The sequence below is a fragment of the Heterocephalus glaber genome, unplaced genomic scaffold (genome assembly GCF_053883595.1).
Source record: "Heterocephalus glaber isolate CG9 unplaced genomic scaffold, H.glaber_assembly_v1.0 deba00001504, whole genome shotgun sequence".
In the NCBI taxonomy this organism is placed as follows: domain Eukaryota; kingdom Metazoa; phylum Chordata; class Mammalia; order Rodentia; family Bathyergidae; genus Heterocephalus; species Heterocephalus glaber.
In genome coordinates this window covers 19,798,165-19,821,544 of record NW_028258324.1, presented here as the reverse complement: position 1 = coordinate 19,821,544, position 23,380 = coordinate 19,798,165, and the positions used below count along the sequence as shown (strand labels likewise).

The following is a 23,380-nucleotide window of genomic DNA, read 5'->3' as shown; positions in this document are numbered from 1 at the left end:
GTATGATAATATCTTTTGAAGTCTATTGTATTTTTATTTATCATCTAATGTGTGGTTATCCTGAAAAATTCCCTACATGTTCCTGAGAAGAATATATAGGCTGCTGTTGTTGATAAAGTACTCTGTGTATATCTGTTGGATCTTATTGGTTTGATGTGTTGAACCTCTATTTCTTGCCTTATATTCTATCTGGTTATCTCATTCATTATTGAGAGTGAGGTGTTAAAAGTTCCAAATTATGATTGTAGAATTATTTATCCTTATAATTATGTCAGGTTTTGCTTCATATATTTTAGTGGTCTTTTATTAGGTGTGTAAATGCTTATAGTTTTTATTTTTTCTTGTATTGAACCTTTTATTAATATATGATGTCATTCTTATTCTCTCATAAACTTTTTTCAATTAAAATCTATCTTGTCTGCTATTAGTATAGTCACCCTTCTCTCTTTTAGTTACTATTTGTACAGAATATATTTTTTTGCATTTTCACTTTCAATTTATTTGTACTTTAGATCTGAAGTGAATCTCCTGTAGACAGCACAGTGTTGGATCATATGTTTTGACCCATTCTGTCAACCTTTTTCTTTCAATTTAAAGGTTTAATACAAGTACATTTCAAGAAATTACTAATAAGGAAATACCTATTGATGCCATTTTACCTTGTTTTCTATATGCCTTATAGTTTTTATGTCCCTAATTTCTTGCATTATTGTCCTCTTCTCATTATTTTATTCTTGCAATAAATTTTTAAATTCCTTTCTCATTTCCTTTTGTGTATATTCTATAGCTATTTTTCTTTACATATGCCAGGGGAATTACATTTAACATCTTAAAGTTATAACACTCATTTAAATTTATACATCAATAGCACACAAAACTTTTGCCTCTTTACAGATCTGTTCTCACCCCTTTTTGTTGGTGATGTCAAAAAACTATTCAATTTTATATCATGTTTCTTAAAAACAGAAAATGATTTTACATTAATTAACTTCTTCTATTATATAGAAAACAAACTGGAGTTTAACAAACCAATTTATAATAATACTAGCTTTTTGAAAGCTAGTAAAACCAATTATTGGTTTCATGTACTTATTTCTTAAATTACATAGAGAATGAAAAAATAAACTTATAAAATATACAATACTACTAAATTTTTAATAATCCATGTGTTTACTGAGGTTTCTGTTCCTTCATATGGCTTCAAGTGTCCTTACATTCACAATGAAGGAGTCTGTTGGAATTTTAAAACTTTGAATGAACATATAGACCCATTTTTGGCTCCAAAGTTTCTGATGAGCAATCTGCTGGAAATCTTATCTAAAATCCCTTATATTTAATGAGTCACTTCTGTCATGTAACTTTCAAGATTTTCTCCTGAAAAATTTGCCTTTCAAACATTTGATTATTTCAGTATGTGTCTCTTTCAGTTCATATAATTTGAGATTCATCAAGTTTCTTGGATGTTTATATTAATATCTTTCATCAGACATGAATGGAAAGTTTCTAAGCATTAGTTTTTGAAATATTCTCTTTGATTCTTTTTCTCTCCTTCTTATACTCTCATAATCTTTGTGCTTAATTTTATCCTACAGTTTATTTAAGTTCTGTTCACTTTTCTTTCATCTTTTTTCTTCCTGTGCCTCAGACATAATGGTTTCCATTATCTTCTCTTTAAATTCATTGATTTTTTTCTTCTGCCTGCTCAAATCTGCCTTTGAATACCTATAGTGAACTTGTCACTTCAGTTATTGTGAACTTGTCACTTCAGTTATTGTGCTTTTCAACCCCTGAATTACTTTTTTATTTCCTTTGATGTTTTATGTCTTCTTTTTGTATTTATATTTTGCTCATGCGTCATTTTCTTGACTTTCTCCCATCTCCCTTTCCTTCTGAGCATCTTTAAGACAGTTCTTTTGAAGTTATTGGCTAGCATATCTCCCACCAGGTCTTCTTTGGGGATAGTTTCTGTTCTTTATTTTTCCTTGAATGGCCATACTTACCTGTTTCTTTATATGCCCTATGATTTTTGTTGAAAATTAGACATTTCCATCTGATATTGTGGTAATTCTAGAAAGCAGATTTGCTGCCCCCACCAAGGTTTGCTTTTTTTGTTCTTACTGTTTTTGATTATTGTTTTTGTTTGATTGCTGTATGAAATCTCTGTGCCAAGGATCAGTCTGAGGTAAAAACTTAAGGTCTTCTTATGTCTTTTAGATCCTATGATTTTCCCTGGGCTTGCACAGTCACTTTATAATTTTCCATTTATATATACTCATTTTTTAATCTCCTACTCTTTAAAGTCTGGCTCCTAAAATTGAGAAGGAGGGAAGTCAAGGTGAGGAAGAATAAGGACACCGGACCTTCTAGAATCACTTCAATCAGAAGGCCGAGATTTTGTAATAATGGGAGAAGGTGCAACAACAATGTTCAATGACCTCTTTGTCTGCACCCCTTTGATCAGACTCAGAAAACAGTGATCAGAGCACATCTCTAATATTTGAAGAACAGGATCTTTTTGCTTATTTGACTCTTGCAAGAAGTTTTCGATCCACTCCAGGAACAGCCTGCCCCTGTGATGTGTAGCTGCTACTAGTCTAAGAGCTGGAGCTAACCAACAGTAACCACATTTTACCATCCAGTCCTTCCCTCTGGACATTGAAAACCTTCAATAGACTTTGGAGTTCCAAAAGAGTTATATCAGACAGATTCTGTGAATAAATTGTCATCTAGGTGGGAAGACAGATTCCTGGTGCTTCCTACTCTGCCATCTTCCCAGAATCCCATTATTGGTCTCTTTGTGAAGATTAAAAGAGAGATTGGGTATTTTGTTCACAATTTCACAATTAATTAGAAATGAAATTGTGAACTGAATTCAAGTTAGAACATTCTCTTGTACATGATACTACCTTAGATTTACCCTCAAAGTCATGAGAACAAAAGTTAAATTAAAACCATATCCTTCCTAACCCACACAAAGCCTAGCATATCTAATGTCTCTCATGCAAACTTGACCTCCATTAAGTTAAAAAAAACAAACACATGTTGACTCCTTCCCAACCACAAGCTGAGGCTCTACACTGCACCCACCAGCCATCATCTGAATGTGTGAAGTATCAGGTAAGTTTACCATACACTGAGTTTTTTTTCTCTCTCAGAAGAGAATGCTCCAAACACAGCTTTGATTTTCTGCATGAATTATGATGGCTATACCTCACTCAAGACTTAATGTCTTAAATATGTTTGTCAGGAAACAAAGAATTTAAAAGATCAAGTTAAAATTATATAAGTCAGAGAAAATTAACAAAGAAGATTAAACAATATTCAAGTCAGTCTTTCCTGGGTGCATGAGAGTAATACCTGCCAGTCACCTTAAAGAATATTTTCTTCAAAATGTAGTCTAATGTTAATCATGCCTGGAATGCTTTGGTAATCCAATAAGAGGTTTGTCTTTAATAGCACTCTGACAGAATCTAATTATCCATACTTCTTTATTTAATTTATTTAATTAATTCATTTCCTAAATAAATTTAGATGGGGCTTTTATTTACATAGCTCAAAACATTTCTCAAAAACAACAGTGATTCTCTTTCTAAAATGGAAGTGTGAAGTCCTTTTTACATTTATTCATTCAGAGTCACCCAGATGTTCTTTTAGCAGTCATTTGTTGATATAGTCTCTTACACAAGTGTTTGGGTGAACTAACGTAAAGATGATGGCCAAGCCCTTAAGAGAAAGATAAACTTGACCCAACTTTAGTCCACTGAGACCATGTACTTCAGACAGTTCAGAAGCCAGTCAAAGGAGAACCTGAACTTTCTGTATTAGTCAATCATGCCTGCCATTTGATAAATCTTTTTCCATTAGCTTTACCTTGAACTTTTGAGTGCCTTTTCGGCACTGAGCAGAAATAAGCCTTTGAAATAAGGAGTGGTAAATTCACTGTGAAGTTAATAAACTTAAATTTCAGTTTCCCTTTTTACATTATCCTTCCAAGATCCTGGGTGAGGCCCTAGAATGTTTTGTTAAATATTCATTGCTTATATATTTTATACTCATTTTTCTTTCAAAAAAGGGCCATAAAATATGTAAACCTCATGTCCAACAAACCTAAACCAGACCTGCAACAAAATCTGGATGCACCTGGAGGTGAAAGTTTAAGGAATCCAACTCCTTTTTGCTCGTCTCCTGGTGGCAAGATGAGTCTTCAGTGAGTGTTGAAAGAGGGCTTGCAGCAATTCAGTACTGATTTTAGTAAAGTTCACATTGTTTATGGGTGTCACACAGCCACTACCACCCTCTATCCCTACTTCATCCTTTCCCCCAGAGCCAATTAAAATTAATGTTCTCACCTTGCACAAACCCCACCTGATTTATTTTGCATATAGACTAGTAATCTATACACACAAAACCTTGGAACATCAGCATGACTAATGGGCCTCCAGGTGAAGAGTCTGTCCTATCTTCTCTGTCTTGAGAAGTTTTCAACAATGCAAATTCTATTCTTGTTGGCTTAGATGGAGTTAAGAGTCAATCTGGGACGTCTACTCTGAGACATTTTAAGATCTTTAAATTCAAGGCCAGCAGGCTGTAACTGCTCTGGTGTATCATGTGACATCCAGCACAAAGGGCTTAAAAGGAATGCTAAACTCCCCTGAAACTGTTTCTGTTGCTCTCAAGCATAGCCCTACTTAATGCCATGAGTGAGCAGCCCCACCCCAGTTCTCAGTTCCCTTGAAACCAAAGAGGCAGCACTCTGTGGTTTAAATTAAAGAAAGAGACGTGCTCCACACAAATTAACTTCCCTATTGATGTGGTGCATATTACAAAGATCAGTCCTCTTATTTTAATTCAAATCCATGTGCTGCAATTTTTATTTAATTTAAAACTAAATAAGAGGCAGGAGTTGCTAGAAGGAGGGGAAATGCCAAGCCTAATTGAGCCCTGGCAGCCTTCCTGAAACCACTGTGACTTGGGAACTATGGACTGCTGGGCTAGGGAGCCACCATGCAGAGCTGCTTTGCTTATCTATCTAAGGGAGGCAAGGGAAGCTCCTGGGCATGTGGTAGGAGCCAGATGACATATCAAAGAACCACTGCTTCTTAAATTCCTCCATTTCTGATGCACTTGGAAGAAGACATTGAAATCTAATGTGTCCTATCACAAAACTAAGGAAACTGTGCCCATAGTTCATGGATTTTTATTTTTAAAATCATCCATAAAAACTCACACAGCCACAAAAACAACAGCACCGACTGTGGCCAGGTCTTGCTGCTAAAGTTCATAGCTCATTTCATTGCCCACTAGCATTCATAAACATTCAAATAGCTGCCAGCACCAGGAGATTAGGAGGAAGACATGGAAGAGAAACTTTAAATTAACAAAAAAATTTCATTAACATTTATTGTTTCCCTTCTCAATTGTCAAAAGGGGATTCAAGTCTTGTGGAACACTATGTTCTTCAGGTCATGGAACACCAGAGTTCTAGGTAAGGACAGCTTCAGAACCACTGCCAAGGATGGAGAACACCTTTGTCAGTGTCTTTTTGATGAGCCATTGATCAAGCCATGATCAGACTCCAATTTCAGACTTTGACCCCAAAATAGCCTTATCTAGCTGAAAATAATGATAGCTAGGAAGAAAACATAGGTGGAATGAGAAGAAAGGAAAATGAAAGTGTAGAGCAGAGAAGGAAGGTCATTGTTTCAGCAATGCCTAGAGACAGGCATTTATGTCTGACTTCTCTTAAGCTGATGGAACTCCAGTAAACCAACAGATTTCCCTACAATTATTACCAGTCACCATGAGAAAAGGATATTCCCATGCCCTCTTCATCCTAGATACACAAAAATATAGCCCTCAGATCAGCAGCTTTGGTATCCCTTGGGAGCTCGTTAGAAATATTGAATCCAAATCTGCATTCTAACAAGGTCCCCCAGGTAATTCAAGTGCATGTGAAAGTTTGGAAAGAATGTCCCAGAATATAATTACAATTCATGGCTTCTGTTCTGAATCTGTCTCTTCAATCCATTCCTCCAACCTTGTTCTGTTTCGCTTGAGACCCTCCTAGATGTCAATCTTGCCTCTTGTTCTTGATTTTGCCACCTGATCAGCTTAGCGATCTGTTTAGCTCATTCCTGAATTTCAGCTCCCTAGCATCCTGAGCTATTTCCCCTTATTTGCTCAGGCTGTCTCTCTCCCTAGAACCCTTTCTATATCCACCCACCTTCTCTTTCCTTCTGAGCAATTTCTTTTATTCTTCAGAACTCGACTTAGGCCTCCTTTCTTATTACAAGCCTGTGTAACTCCTCGAGTCTGAGTTGGTGTCCCTCTTACCAGTTTCCATAGCACCCAGTACTTCTTCCCTCCTCGTAGGCGTCACATGCTACCATGATTTTCATGTTGCCTGCCTGTACACACTCTAGGCTGGGAGCTTTTATGAAGACAAAATGCTTATCACTAGGACTCAGCACCCAGCACATTCCTTGAAACTGAGTAGCCTTCACAAATATTCAATGGAGAATAGGTGAATGAATGAATGAGACACAATGTACATCCCAAATTGTACATTTCACTCATACTACCACTTCATAATTATTCATTCTTATTATATTAGCCCTGGGAACTTTCTATTCTGCCATTGTCTCCATAGGTAGTTTTAAGACCAGCCTTGCCCACTTCCATAGGTGGAAGATAAGCAATAATAATTTTAAGGCAGGAGATCAACCAATAAAACTTAGTCATATTTGACTGCAAAACTTTCCCTGGAAGTTCATAATAGTAAACACTGATAGTATTTCCTCAAATGTGACATGTGGATTTCAGAATATTTTTTCAAATTTTTGCTTGCTCTGTGTTGGGGGAATGTGTTTTCCTACTAACCCTCAAATGAATCAAGAATCGGTCTAAACCCAACTTAGGAAGAAGATTTCTTTAAATTTATATACAAGGACTAAGAATCAGTGTCTGAGCACCTCTAAGAAATGGACCTTTCTTCCTTTCTCTTTCCTTTGTTCTTTCTTCCAAGGAAAGACAGCCCATGTGATACCATCATGCTGACAAGAATCCCTCCCCAGCCTACCTCTTTGCAGCCCTCCTTACCTCCCCAGAATTCAGTGTTCTCTCACCTTCCCATGCTACATCTCCTTCCTGCCCTGGGCAATTAATTAGGCCACTATCTCTTCCTTACAAGTACTAAGTCACTAACCAGCTAATGGAGAACAGGGTTAGAACTTTTCCTCCTTTAGAGAAGATGAACATCCACCAAGTCCTAATCTCTCTCAGGCCATCATTACTGTGGCCTGGGGTAGACATTCATGAGCAGACTGACTGGAATAGGTCTTCTGAGGTCTTTAAATAGGACATAGTTAAGCAGCTTATGCAGCAAATGAGCCACAAAAATGTTTTAACCAATGTGTCCCGCAGTCACAGAAAAAGTCATCTTGATAATGGATAACCATGTGCAGCATGACTGTGACAAAGCAGACAAGCAGAGCAGACCCACATGAGTTGCAAATCCCATTATGTACTCATAATTTCAAGGGCTGATAAAAAGTTATATGATTATTTTGAATTCAGCACATTCAAGAATAGCTTAGAACGATGGTTGGCCCCACACAGTTGTTTTCTCCTATTATTAAGCACAAACATTATCATTCTTTATTTAGCTCCAAAATAAATTTACAATAAAAATTACTTGCCCTTGCATTTTTAACCAGCAAATTAGGTTTTGCTGTTTGGCATACTGTTTTTTAAATAAGCATTACTGTCTTGGCAAAGTACAAGGAGGTAAGGCTCTGAAGCAGGCTCAGCCCATGGGATTAACCCTTGCCAAGACACATCTCTGTAGCGGTAAAAGGGAGACTGCTTGCTTTAGATGGTCAGTGTCAAAGTTGAACTGATAAACAGAAAATACCAGCAAGGGAAGCTCAGAGACACTCAGAATGAGAGCTTCTTTTACTTTTGTTAATCATCACAGATGACAAGATAGCAATTAGTGCTTTCACAGGGATAGAACTCATATAAACTCATGACTTCTCTCAAGAAAACATTCTAACAGAGATGGAGGGCTTCATTCCAAGAAGTGTTAACTGTTAATCCCAGCTGTGACTCCTGCTCCCCTCATTCCCTGTGTAAGGACAGCTTCTGAGATTCTGCTTTCCATCTCAGCAGTGACTTACTCCTCGCATTCACACATGAACAAAAACTGGACTCCAAGTACCAGGTTTTGTGAGAACAAATATATTATGCTCCCCCTGCAATAACATTTGGCACATATGAAATCTCATGATCTACTTTGACATTTACTGAGTGTGAAAAGTGGCAGGATCTAGGAAGGAACCATACCATCCTGTATATTGAGATAATACAGCCAGCAAGAGCATAGCAGCACAGACACACTCAGTACTGAAAGGAGACAATCCTGAATATTTATCACTGATCCCTGTGTTGCAAGGATAAGGTCCTAGACAGATGCAAGAAAATAAACACTTTTATTACTTAATTCATAAATTTTCTCTGTATGTTTAGTTTTTTCAGGATGTCCAGAGTGAACAAATATCTGATTGATAGCTTTCACTAAGTTAACCTATCCACTGAAACAAATAAATGGACTACATAATTTTTCCTTATTTTCTGCCTGAATTTACTTGGTAATTGCTTGCTTGTTGATGGGACAGACAAAACCTTAGAAAACTATCTACACAAGAAAACCAATTTCAAAAAATTAATCTTTCTGTGTCAGGCACAAATCCTTCTAATTCTGCCCTCAGGTTCTATAGATAGAGTTCAAAAGAAGTCAATAAGATTGACTCAAATAATTCATATGTGCAAATGAACAAGAAGCAGCCGCCTTTAAAAATGCCCTGTGCTACATATCCATAAGGCCATTTAGCAATTCAGGAGTTTTCAGCACTAGCTGTGATATATTGAGGTGGTTCAACCAATGGTCAACAGCATATTTCGCACACAGAGCAGCCCTCTGTGAGGAGAGCAAGACTTCAGACCCCACCTCTCCCCTCCCACTGAGTCTTCCTAATCAAAAGCACCAGTATCTTAGAGGACTGAGGAGGGCTCCACGGTAAAAGAAGAAGGCACCAAGGCCAGCACCTGCCTGTGAATCATAGCCTTTCCCTCCCTTTGCAGGAACCTCGGTCACCCTGGGCACCCACCTTCCCACATTGAATGAAAAATCTCAATGCTGTTTTAAGTTCCACAAATAGACACTAAAGCACACAACTTAAGTACTTTTAAATGCACTCCTCTTAGCCAGGACTGTGTGTTCTTCTTCATCAACAGACTTCTCTTTGCTTTCTTCCTAAAATGAAGCTAATTCTGGCTGACCAAGGAAATGGGCATTCTGATTAGGGAATGAAAATAAGATTATTTACGGGGAAGGGCTGGAGCAAAACGAAGTCCCTAAACATCCATAGTACTGTAGAAAAGGGCAAAGAAAGAGTGAGTACAGGGAAGCAAAGGTGCAGAAAATGTTGGGGAGGGGACAAGAGGTAAAACAACTGTTTCAAAATGTTATTTGGGATTCATCTTTTTCCCAGGGAAGAGGAAGGATATTTTCTTCTTCTCATCTTTCCTTAGAACTCAAATTCTTACTATAACTCTGATTATTGAGCTTTGCCATAGGTAAAATTGAATAATGGGAAAAATGAAATACGGGTTTAATAGTTAGCTATGCCAATCACTATGCAACTTTGGCCACATTGCTCCATCTTTCCCAGCCCTGATTTTCTCATCTGTTAGAAAATATTCTGTGATTCTACAAAGACATAGCATAGATGAATCACAGCTTTAGCCTTTACAGGAGCCTCAGGAGAGCCCCAGGAAAAAATAAGCTGCTGAGACACACAGACTCCCAAATGTCAGTGGTTCAGTCACTGTAGTCATCCCTCTCTGGCTCATGTCACAGACCAGCATTGATGTTAACATGAGGGACCCATTTTCCAGGTGGTGACTCAAATATAACCAGGCTTCTTTTGTTTTCTGACTTTTAACTTCCTAAGACAAGGGTTCTAAAAGAGTGGTCCAGCTTTATCAGCATCGCATGGCAATTCACTAGAAATGCACATCCTCCAGCCTGCCACTGACCTCCTGAATCAGACACTCCAGTAGGGGAGCCCAGCAATCCTAAGATGAACAAGTATTGTAGGTGATTCTGATGTAGTTAAGTTTGAGAATCACTTCATGATTTCTGTCCAGCTATGGGAGGGGAAAGAACCTTGGTCCAGAAGTAAGACACATCAGTTCCGTTCTCATTTCACCGATGAGAACTAGTCATACGACAACATCTCACCAAAAGACACGGTGGAAAATACAGTGTATGCAGTTAGAGCAGCATACCATAGACCATATAAGGACAAGTTTTGGTGGACAGACAGCCATCTTTGCCAAAAATAGGCCTCTCTAATAGAAATCTTGCTATCATTTTTAACATTGCTCCTGTGGGAAAAAGTAATCCTGGGTCTAAACTAAGGTTTCTCGACCCCAGCAATGATTGATACTTGAAAGCCAACAATTCTTTTTGTGGGTACTGCCATATACACCACAGAAGGCTTTTAGCAGCATCTCTGGCCTCGACTTGCAGTAGCACTATCACATCTACCCCTTTGTGGAAAACTACAAATGTTTCCAGACTGTGTCAAATATTCCCAGGGGGGCAAATTGCCTCCATGGAGAATTACAGGTCTAAGCATAAAACTCTTAAGGTAACTTTTGGAATACAACCCGGCCATAAGTTGAGCACTGCTTACAGAATGTTGGTTTAGTTAGTTTGATTTCAAGTTAACCTTTCTCTTGAAACCCTCTGTTAAAGATTTCAGGTAGTTGTAAAGATTATTCCACAGTTTACTACCACATTTATCTTACCTACATAAAAATAAACTTCCGAAGCCAGAGGCCTCTATGCATGTTGACTTCAGAGCTGTGACAAAGCTAACCCTATTTACAATTATCCTTCCTGGCTGCCTGGGGCCTCCAAAAACAAACTTCATTTTATATAAAAAATATACTGAAGTTATGTTACATTCCTTCTCAGTAGCATTAAGTTTAAATGATTCAAGTTCGGAAAGAGACATGAAGAAAGAGAACACAGACTTAGTTTCAAAAAAAACTCAATTTATTTTTGAATGCAGGTTTTCCCACTGAAAACAATCTGTTGGCTTCACTTCCATGTGATAAAATGATGTTCAACTGAAAATGGAACCATGTAGCAAGGTTACAGCATTCTAGAAAATGTATTTTGAAACCAGATTGACATTTTTGCTGAAAGTAGTTACCCTTTGCAAGGTCATGAGACTTTAGCAAGTGTAAAAGCAATACATAATTTAATTTTAGATCCATACTGGGCTTTGATTTACCAGGCTAATGATAAGAATATGTTAAATCTTTGAAATCAACTCCCTCAGAGTAGTTGAAGTGAAAGGAAAAACGGGAAATTACAATGGGAATGTATTCAAAATGGAAAGACAGGCCAAAATAATTCATATAGAGACATTTCTTTTAAATGAAAACTTGGTCCCTCAAGGACATTTCTTCATCCCTGTCCATCTACTGCTTATTTCCTTTTGGGTTCCAGTTGTACTTTCAAATGCAAAAGTGACCTTTCCTTCATCTATTCATTCTTGCATTTCTCACATGGTAAGCTTAAGGAATGTACACCCTGTAGGAGGCACCATTCCAGCGCTGGGAATGCCACCGTAAATGTGGCAAATGGGAGGTCTGCTCAAATAGAGTTCACTTTCTAGTTAGGGAGACAGGAAAAGTCAATAAGATCACAGTAGATGGTGGTAAGGGCATGGAAACACATATAGAAAAGACCAGTGTGAAGGTGGGAGAGTGTAGAGCAGATGGTCAAGCAGCCTTTCTCACTTGGGATGATGAGTAGCAGCCAAGGGAACCCTGGGAGGAGCACTGCAGGCAGAAGGAGCAGTAAGCACAGAAGTCTTAAGGGAAGGACAAAACTGCTTTGTAACAACCTTCATGTTCCTAACTTTTCAAACTCCAAACTGTCCTCCCATCTTCTCACTTTCTCTAATGAAAAAGATTCTAACTTCTCTGAACTCTGGACTCATATATATTCAGCCACTCATTCAAGCTCTCTGCTTAGAAGACTCATAGGCATCTCAGATTCAACATGGCTATAGGGTACAGCATAATCACCCCTATGCATGCAAATATACTCTCCCTATAGTTTCCCTCAATTCTTCAAGATGAAATTCTTGAAGTCCTCTCCTCATACCTCCCATGTGACCCATCAGCAAATATTATTGTTACTCCACGACTCCAAGGAGTTCCCCCTAAGAGGAGATGGGAGCCTCAACTTGCCCCATTGGAGGAGTTTCTTGAGTCTCCTCACAGAAAAAGAAATTCAGAAACTGTCAATATGAGACAGATGTATTAGGCAGAGTTAGAAAGTAAGGGAAAATAGAAAGAATAGAAAATAGTTAGAAAGTAAGGAAAAGGATTCCAGCTTGAGCAGCTGGGGAAGGAGCACACTCTAACAAAAAGGTTTAGACTGGCCCATTCAAAAAAGAATGAGGTCAGCCTTCATGGATTTGCTAGGGTGGGCTAGTGTTTGGTTGATAATTATCTCAGTTCTGGTTTTGTAGCTCTGAAGAAATCCCTTTGGCTTGGGAGGTAATTTGGTTCCCATAATACAATTGTTCTTTCTTGGAGAGGGATCTTTAGTTCCTGTCATGGGATAATTGCTCATACTTGGGGAGGTAATATCACTGTGGGGTGGTCTGCACAGCTCTGCTTTTCCTTGAATCTGAGGTGATTAGGTTTAGGGCATTTTCTAGGCATTGTTCCAGAGGTCTGGAACTAGATATCGTAAAAGCTGGTAGTTGTATGTCCCTGCAAATCCTGAACATTATTTTACTTACTTATCTTGGGGTTCTCCAGCTTGAAGGGGGATGATATAGGCTAGGTAAATTTAGAGCTAATAAACCTTGTACTACAGACACCATGCTATTCAAAAGCCCACCATGATCTGGCTCTGTTGTCTCTCCAGCATTGCCTCCTTCCAGTGCCTCTGCTCCCACCCATTTCACTCCATTTGAGTCACCTCATCCACTTTGCTGCTGCTTAAACATGTCAGGCATACTATTTTTCAGGGTTGCAACTACTGTTACCAAACGTGCTACCCACCTGGCTTCTCCTGTCAAGGTCTCTAAGGAGAGAGGCTTTATTAATTGCCCTAACATTGTACCCATCATATACACACTCCTATTCTCTTACTTTACTTTGGTTTTCATCATGCCGCCTTACATAACTAACCTGGAAGTGCTTTTAAGTTAAGAACTATCTCTTAAATGCTACACAACTCTAGAGCCTCAATTAATGAATATATTAATAGATGAATATTATCATCTGTGACTATAGGTCTGAAAACCACTGCAGTTGTTTAATTTAAGAGGATTGACTGAGTTTCATGTTCTGGATACTATGGGAGATGTAAGAATTGTGTAAGGGAGATGTAATTTCAACTGCTTAAAGGATTTAATAGTTGAGAAAAAAGAACAGATTATATTAAACACTGCTTTATTTCAAACTGTGATTTAAGAGTACAAGTGCCATGCGCAATATATTGTACAGGATTTCTAAGAAAGAGAGAACTGTGTGGACTAGAGTATTCTGGGAAACTTCATGGAGTGACACAAGGGAAGAAAGATAGTTCCAATGGGTGACACTTAGAGAAGCCCACAGGAAAGGCAGAATTCTGTCAATGAACCAAGGGGCTAACAGCAGGGTCATGGCACACAGGCAAGGATAACTGAGTATTGCCTTGCTTACGGGGTTTCTCAATGGAGAGAAGAAATAAATGAGAAAGTGGGGTAGGGTTCTGATTGAAAGGTTTCTGGAGATTGTGAGAAGCTGCAGTGGTTGCTGGGCTGAATTATAACCTTATAAATCTGAGGAAACTGTTCTGAGTGACATGTGGTGGAAAGAGGAGAGGACAGAAACTGTGAGGCCAAAACCAGAGGGTCAGTCAGGGGTGCAGACAGGGTGTGAGATGATGGGGCTTAGGCCACTGTGACAATGAATGGCAAGAGGAGCCTGAGCTATCTACAACTCAGTGCCTGCCGAATCAGAAGCACTAGCGCCAGATAACTGGCAAGAATGGCTGCGTATTTTTTAAAGTTCTACGTGATTCTAAAGTGTGCTTTTAGTTAGAGACCACAAGTCCAGCCTTAAAAACCTCCATTTAGAGATGAGGTAACAGAGATCCAAATGAGGCAACTGGTTTGTGATCATGTAATCTCTCAGAGGAGGCCTGAGAGCAGATTCCAGAGCTCTAGGCTCTCAAAGCTTCAAGGGTCTCAATGAATAATAAAAAACACAGACACCAAACTAGCATAAATAGCTACTCAACCATTACATTATACTGAGAAGTAGCAATCACTTTTCCATATGTAATCTGGACTTAGAAACAATCGGAAAATGTATCTATTCATTGATTTACCCAATTAATATTTATTGAGTACCTACCTATTTATGTCTGATAATGCTCTAGGTGTTGCAAATAAACAGAGCCAGCCAATAAGAATCCATTCCATGTAAATGCTCTGAGGGAAAAATATGAGTTGTCCTAAGAATGTAAGACCAAGAGCTTAACATAGTCTCATACCTCAGAAGAAAATTCACAGAGAAAGCAGTGTCTCTGCTGAGCTCTGAAGAACAGTTGGAATAAGGTGAAGTTTAAGTGAGGGTAAGAAGAGAAAGAACTGGAGAGACTTGGATGAGAATAAGCAATTCAGGTATAGAAAACCAGACACCATTCCATTGAGTTCAGTGCCTTAAATGCTGTACATCTATTGACAATGGTCGTGCTTCAGGCCTTTGTTATGGTGTGTGTCTAGATGTCCCCCTAAAGCCTCATGTCATCATAGGAGAGGCTTTTCTGTTGCAACTGGATCTGGAGTGTGATACTGGAATTATGTGTGTGATGGCTAGCATCAAGGGTGTGTGATTACTAAATTATCCACTGATTGGTTTGGCATAGTTCTGAATGTGGAAAATGGGAAGGCCCACCCTGAGTATGAGTGCTACCTGCTCTAAGGATGTGTAGCCTGGATAGAACATAAGAGACAGGAAGAGGGCTGCTGTGGTCACTTGCTGCTGTACTTCTTCACTACTTTGCTACTTTGCTGCCTTCTGCCTGCCATCAACTGTTTATCCTCTGCAATGCCTCTCTGCTATGCCACTCTGTCTTGGAGTCAACCAACTATGAACTGAAAACTCTACAAAACTATAAGCCAAAATAAACCTTTCCTCCTTTAACTTTGGGTGTCAGGTATTTTGTCTCAGCAACGAGAAAAGTAACTAAGATAGCCTTCATGAGGCAAAGCAACTTACTTTCTTCTTCATTAGTCCATACATCCAAAGAATCTCCTTTGCACCTCTAAGACACCTGATCAGTTTTCCTTTTAAGAGAGTCAAAGGAGGGTAAAGGAGCCCAACTTTCCTTGTCCTTGCACTCCCACTGTGTCTTGGATAAAGCTTAGTACTTAGCATTGTTCAGGAAATATTTATGGCATTGCCCTATTGCTTTGTACCATAAGTAAAAATGCCCCAAGAGGTGAGGTGTTTATATCCCTGTGACCTTCACCCATTTAAAACACATTTGCAAATTTGCAATTGATTAAAAACTTTACTTTTGCTCTTTAAAGATAAACAGGAAGCTTCACATTGTTTTCAGCAGGGGTCCTTGCTAGAAAGCTTTTCTTGGTTCAGTAGTCTTCTGTTGTTATGAATAGAACATCAACATAATTAACATAAGAATTCCTTAGAGGACAATTTTAGATGAAACCACATTTAATTGTAGGTAATTCCTTTATTCCTCAAGATGATGCTAACTTTTCAACTGGGGATATAAAATAAGTCAAAATCTCTACAAAGTAAACCTATTTAAATGGAAATAGTATAGTCTGTCTACTCTCAGAATACAGAGTTATTTTGATTAGTTGGCCAAAACAAAGAGAAAGAGAAAGGTAAACCAAAGGGTCAAAGTATCCAGAAAACAAAATAAAACACAAGTTTTGACAAGTTGTATGTTTCTAAGTTTCTGGGTGAAATGGTATGTGTTCTTTGGAAATGTTTTACTAAAAAGAAAATCATAAATCAATATCGGTCTTTCATTTGTAAGTATTTTGCTGGTAGACTACTAATTTGTTTCAATTCTAAAATTTTCGATGGCCTCAATCCATGGTATTAAGAAGATAGGATCAGTATGCATAAAGCCTCCACATAGCAGGTAATCAATATATATGTATTAAATGGAGCAATGAATGGTCATTGATTTGACATTTGTCTAGGCTTCAAGCGTGTGATGAGTAACTTGTAGAGTCATAAAGGATGAGTAAGAAGTAGGCAGTAGTTCTTAACTGAATTTTAAATTAATTTCACTTTTTCCACTTAGCAACTCACTATTCTCATTTCCATGTTTCTGGCATTATACACACCACCTCACTTGTGGCAGGTGCTGCATGTGCCATACATGACCAGGCTATGAGCAGATAATCTCTTCTCTACAAGCACTATGATTCTGAGTTTTCCTAGTTGGTCATCGTATTGAGAAGTCATCCTCTTGACAATATCTTAGAATTTGGCTCTAATTAACAATGCTTCATTGCTTGCCACAAGGCTGTAACTTGTATTTTTCCATTTATTTCAGAAATCTCTACATTGCATCTACTATAAATATAGGTTTTAGTTTGTAGGATGCGTGTATTTTTAGAAGTTAGACTAACATATATTTTAAGTATATTTTTAAGTCACAAACTACTCATATATAGACAATTTAGATTTGTGAGTATAATTATACTAGTTTAATAAATAACAATGCATTTTAAGCATACTTAGGAAGATTAATGATTGCTTAGTACCTTGCCCTTAATATCCAGCATGAGTTTACAATACGCACCATCTAAATTGTTTTAATTCATATTCTATTTTCTAATCTTTTCTTTCTCATAAAAACTTCAAAAAATGACCCCAAAACTATGACTGTCCATAGCAAGAAAAACAAATGCTTAGCAACTCTTCCTCTAATGTCTCTAATATCACCTAATTTGCAGTTGTGCCACTTTCTGGACATTTCTAGCAATATGAGCTTGAGGAAGAGAAAAAATGAAAAGATTATCTTCTATCTCCAAACTTGCACTGTGATTAAACACTGCTAGGAGCTTTACCTTGACCTATTAATCCTCTCCTTAGATGCAGGAGTCTATTGCAAGACTGTTTCCTTGAGTTCTTATTTCCTAATGACACCGTTTGTATTTCCTGAAAAGAACATTACAAAAATAGTCCCTAGTGTGAGGGTTATTAATATCCCCAACCTCTTGTCCCCTGCAGGGTCCAAACGCATGAATACCTCTGGAGGGGGCACTGTTCTTGAGTATACCCATCTTAAGTGTTCAGAATTTCTGATGTATAGGAACTGTTTCTTATTAATATCTGCTTCAAATGTTATCTTGCTTATCTTCAGGCCATTTCCTTGTCTACATGGAGATTTAGAATAACTTTCTTCCTCCATTACATTTTTTTCCTTGAAGGTATTTTATAATCAGAGTGTATGTTCCTCTCTCTTTCTGAAGTTCCCTTGTTTCAGGCAAAATGTATTAAATCTTTCTAGTCTAATCCTCTGAATCTTATGTTACACCACTTGTCTCTTGTATATTCTCAGCACGGAGATAAGAAAGGAGCATTATATTCTAAGTTAGGAACATAGGAATATAAACCAGGATGATTATTGTCTTCATACTATTATGTATCTAATTTTTAAAAATTGTTTTTAATGTATGAATACACAGTAATTTGGAAACCTAGTACTACAGTAAATATTATAAAAAATAGATTGCTGAAATTTTATGTATCTGATCTAAAAATAAATAATTACCTCTTTGATTTATACTTGCTGTCATTATAAACCTTTATTTGTTCTGTTACACCATATGATAAGGACTATAAATGTCTTGGAAGTCTTGGGTTATCCAAGAGAAACTTTCCACTTTACCTCCTTTCCTTTCCTTTCCTTTCCTTCTGTGCTTTTATTTATTCTTCTTCAAAGTATACATTTCAATTTTTATTAATATCATCACACTCTAACGTCCTAGCATTTAATCTTTACTACCACTTACAAATGTATTTAATACGTATTCATAAAAATTCAGTTAGCATATTGTTATTAAAGAGGAAAAGATAAAGCAAGGAAAAACAAGATTTTAATAAGTTATTTTAAGATCACAAAGATTATAAAGGTATATCAGCCATCCATAATAATTTTTAAATATTATTTGATTAATTTATAATTTCCAGTGGTCAATGAGCTTAGTTTTCCTTCTTGCCTGACATGTATGATTGTTCTCAAGAAGAATTTTTGTAAATATATACACTGTTATTCTAAAGTTTCATGTAAAGGCAAGAGAACTAGAATACCTATAGTTTTGAAAGGAAAAAAGCAAGGTAGGAAGAATCACTCTACCCAATATTGAAGCTTACTATGCAGTTACAATAATTAATCTAGTGTGCATTAAAAGGAGAATGGGCACATGTATCAGTGGAACAAAAGGGAATATTCAGAAATAGACCCACACAAACATATTCAACTGATTTTTGACAAAGGTCCCAAAACAATTCAATGGAACTGGTAGACACCCATAGGCAAAAAAATAAAATAAAATAAAAACCTCAACCTAAACCTCTTACTTTATACAAAAGTTAACTCAAAATGAATGTGGATTTAAATGTAAAATTATAAAACTTTTAGAAAAAATAGAGGAAAATCTTTGGAATCTTAGGAGGATAAGGAGAAAAGCTAGAGTGGAAGAAAATATTTGCAAGCCATGTATCCAACAAAAGGCTTATATCTGTAATAAAGAATCATCAAAACAGCAATGGAAAAAATCCAACAACCCAATTTTTAAAATGGGATAAAGATATGAAGAGCCATTTCACCAAAGAGAGTATATAAATAATAAATTAGTACACTAAAAAATATTTAATATTCGCAATTGAGAAAATAAAAATTACAGCCACAATAAACTATCACTACCTCTGTATTAGAATGATGAAACTAAAAAATAGCAACAACACCAAATCTGGCCAGGATGAAAACAATTCCATGATTTTTATTTTGCTTGTGGGAATATCAAATGCTACAGCCACTCTGGATAGAAGATTGATAATTTCTTTAAAAACCAAACATGCAAATACCACACTACTCAGTAACTGCACTCCTGGACCTTTAACTAAAAGAAATACAAACTTACATTTGCACAAAAACTTGTATACAAATTTTAGCAGCCTCATTTGTAATAGCCGGAAACTGTAAACAGTCCAGATGTCCTTCAAGGGATAGGTGGTAAAACAAACTATAGAACATCCATACCATGAAAGAACACACTATGGATAAATTCAGTGACCTGAATATCTGGAGAATTATTCTGAGTTAAAAAAAAAAAAAGGCAATTCCAAAAGGCTCCATACAGCAGAATTCGGTTTATGTAACAACTTTGAAATGAAAAAAAATCGTAGAAACGGAGAGCAGATTATTGGTGGCCAGAGTTGAGGATGGTGTGCATGGAAGGAATGTGGATGTAATAATAAGAGGATAATAGGAGGAGTCCTTGAGGTGATGGAAATGCTCTGTATTCTGAGTGCACAAATGTCAATATCCTCGTTGAGATATTGTGTTGTAGCTTTACAAATTGTCACCATTGGGAGAAGCCAAGGGAAGGGAACGATGTATCTCTCTCTGTATTATTTCTTACAACTCCATGTGAATTTACAGTTATCTCCAAACAAAAAAGTTCAATTAAAAAGTAATTGTGTTAGTAAATTGTAAGGTTAAATATATTGAAAAGAAAGAAGTGTGTAAAATATTTATTATCTTTTTTGGTTTCCCTGAAAGGTTTGAGGGGAGCAATCGCATTTGCCTTAGCTATTCGAAATACAGAATCTCAGCCCAAACAGATGATGTTTACCACCACGCTGCTCCTCGTGTTCTTTACTGTCTGGGTGTTTGGAGGAGGGACGACCCCTATGCTCACTTGGCTTCAGATCAGGTGAGTGGCACTCCCCAGTACCAGAGCAGTGTTTAGAACATGGTATATACTCAACAAATATGTATTTACAATGGAAATCATTATGAGGCATGGCTGCATTGTTCAATTTCTACTACTGAAGACTTGAGTACAAGAGTATAATGGGAAGTCTATACAATAATTCTCCCTGCAATTAAGTTGACGGGATATAAAAACACCAACTGTATTGACTTTTCCAAGAGTCTTAGAAATCCTAGAATGTTGTCTGTTTGCAATCTGTTCCTAGAAGTAGGTTTATTCATCTATTAATTTTTTCATTCAACAGTATTGGAGTACAGTGTAAAGTGCTATAGCGTTTACAAAAATAAGACATGTCTTGTCCTCAAAATACTTGTAGTCCAGTAGGATTTTTACAGAAAAAATAGTAATACCAAGGGGAAAGTGAATTTGTTTTGTTTTTAATTCTTCATAGCAGCTAAGATAGAAATAGGGACAAGGAGAAAGTCTAAACATATTTGGTAGTGAATTATATGTTTAACCAAAGGGATGCTATGAATGCAAGCTGAATATTTTCTCACAGGAAAAAGAGGTCAGAGCTTCAGTTAGGGATCCTCTAATAACCAATGCCTGGAAGCTGATTGCTATAAACCTGATGTATAGAGGTAGCAGACATGAGACAGAAATGAATAGCTGGTGCCAATTGGGGGAAAAAAAGTGTTTTTATCTTTATTTAAATGTTTCTGTGACATGGGTTCTCATTTTTATTTCTCAGAAGGTAACAGTGATTTAGATAAATTGCATTTATTTCTCAAACTCACACATCTTGATGATCAGGGAGACCCTCTTCAGTTCCTGCCCATTCTCTAAGACAAATTCATACCTATCGCATCTGACAGGAAAAGATCTACCTAACTGGAAAAAGCCTTCCAAGAAGATTCTTGCAGACAAATACTGTCATTCCAGCACCTAGTATAGGGCTGGCATATAATAGGATTGAATAAATCATTCATGAAAAATTAAATGCATATGGCCACAACCATATATGCTTTTGTTAAACATTTATAAATAATTTTCTATCTATTTGATAAAGAGAAAGAATAAGCAGGCCTCACACATTTAGTATAAGAAAGCTTACACTTAAAGTAGGCCAAGTGGCTATGCATTAAACCAAATTCAAGAAAAAAAGGACTTCTCAAGGTACTGTGAATACTGCTAAACACATAAAAGGGCTTTGACTAAAGGTGAATACAGAGTGTTTTCAAATGTTTGTTGAATTATTTTCTACCCATATAAAGGTGGCCTGCAATTTCTTTCACAGTGGGTTACCCGTAGGCTCCTATGGATGAGTACACAAATTGCATTAAACTCTTCAGCAACAGATCCCCCTGTAAATTGTTAGTAAGATAGTGCTGTATTCTGGTTTCCAGAAAATAAAATTCAGTAGACTGGATCCATGCATGGGAAAATGAAGGCTTGGAAAGCAAAGGTTAGAAGACGCCACCATCCACAAAAGTATTGAATACTCTATCATATAAATTAGAATATTTAGAACACTAGATACAGATGTCAAGATTTTCTTAAGGTAATTAAATATAATTTGTTTTCTACTGTTTCTTTTTTTACCTGAAGTTGTCCCCAAGTTAGTAACATGTTTCATCCTAAAGTGTTTACCTGTCTCTTCTATAGTGCTTTCCAAAGACAGCATTTGGCTTCCAACAGGTATCATAATTTATGTAGCCTCTTGATATCTGGTTCAGAGAGGGAAGTATAATAATGGTACTTTAGAGAGTTTAGGATAATTATTCAGGTTATAAGACAGAGCCTAATTATAAAGAATAATGATTTTGATCATAGTGTCCAAGGAGAGGTGTCGGGTGGTCAACCTCAGCCAGTGTTATCTCAGCCTGCCTTGGGGCACAGCATGGAGTTATCAGCTCATGAAGATGCTCTGTGGGACTTGCCTCCAAATGGTTCAGTTGAATCAGTACCAACACTGGACACTGTCCAGGAAAGGAGAAGAGTATTGACAGGGCTATGATGTAAGATTTAAAGAAAGGAAGTGACAGGGCTTCAGTCTGTGGGCAAAATGATAATCTTAGCTGATAACTAGAATGTAAATCTGAAATCAGCAGAAACCTAGTTAGACCAGAGACCCATCAAGGAGGAAATAAAAGTGAGAGAACTAGGGATGGGATTTTAGCTCAGTGGTTCCACCTCCTGCCTCACGTGCGCAAGTTCCAGAGTTTGATACCTGGTACCAAAAAAAAAAAAGTGAGAGAACTAAAGTTCGTAGATATAGAGACACCAGGAAGTCAACAAGGGCAGAAGGAATAGAGGGCAGCAAGAACAAAATGAATGGCTTTCAAACCCGAGTAAGCATCAGAAACACCTGGAGGAGTGCTTAAAACTCAGATTGCTGGGCAGCTGCCCAAGGTTCAGATCCAGTAAATTGAAAGTGGAAGCCTGAGAATTTGCATTTCTACCACATTCCAGGAAATGCTGATGCTGCTGGTCTCAAGACCGTATTTTAGATCTGCTGGTTTACCCTTCTGTCCCCTAGGAGAGATGAAGCTGACGTTAAATACTGTCAGATTTGGCTTGGGTTCCTCACAGCCAGGTACACCTGAGCCTCAGCACCTAAACTAGGGGAAGGTAAAGCTAGTGAAGGAAGAAAAGTCACTGCACATGAATCAATAAGGGCCAAATAAAACATAACAGAATAAACATTAAAGACAGAACCATAAGTTAGTCTATTTGCAAACACACACACACATATGCATGACCTGAATTTAGTTCAGCTATGTGACAGTGATACCACCATATGCTCCACTTCCCTGTCTTGGTTTGTAATATTATCAGAGAAATTTTCAATTCCATTATAGCTGTCAAACTCATAGCTGCCCGTCATTTACACTATGTTTAGCAAGACTTTGCTTGTTTACAGAGCAATGTCTCATTAACCAACTTTCATGTCAGACTCTTTCCATAAAATACCAGAATGTATGTAAATTGCAACTTTAATAAAATAACACAAATAGGGAAGCCCAAGGGGAAGGAATACAAATGTAATATTGAATAAACCCAAATATGTGCTCTTGGAATGTAATATTTTTATATAATTTACATGGCCATCCTTTCTTGATTCTACATTTTTTTCTCTTCATTTATTAGTCACGTACTTGAGCTGTTTCTTATTTCTATAAAATTTTCCGTTCAGCCACAAACTACCACAGTAGGATGCAAATAAAATCTTTTATACAAAGCAAAAATTGGTGAAATTAATATGAATTACCCTCTGATAGAAATGACTTTAAAACAGCAATGAG

General features: G+C 37.2%; 1 protein-coding gene across 3 annotated transcripts in view; it reads left to right on the top strand.

The window, feature by feature from the left end:
- Slc9a9 (solute carrier family 9 member A9) overlaps positions 1-23,380 on the top strand; it is a 611,274-nt gene that overhangs the window by 364,363 nt on the left and 223,531 nt on the right. For all 3 annotated transcript variants that reach the window (XR_015440847.1, XR_015440848.1, XM_004834393.3), the window contains exon 12: positions 19,922-20,075. Coding sequence is in view for 1 of the 3 variants with exons in the window: in XM_004834393.3 (XP_004834450.1) it covers positions 19,922-20,075 (154 nt within the window). In the remaining 2 variants the exon portion in view is untranslated. The remainder of the gene's footprint in view (positions 1-19,921; positions 20,076-23,380) is intronic.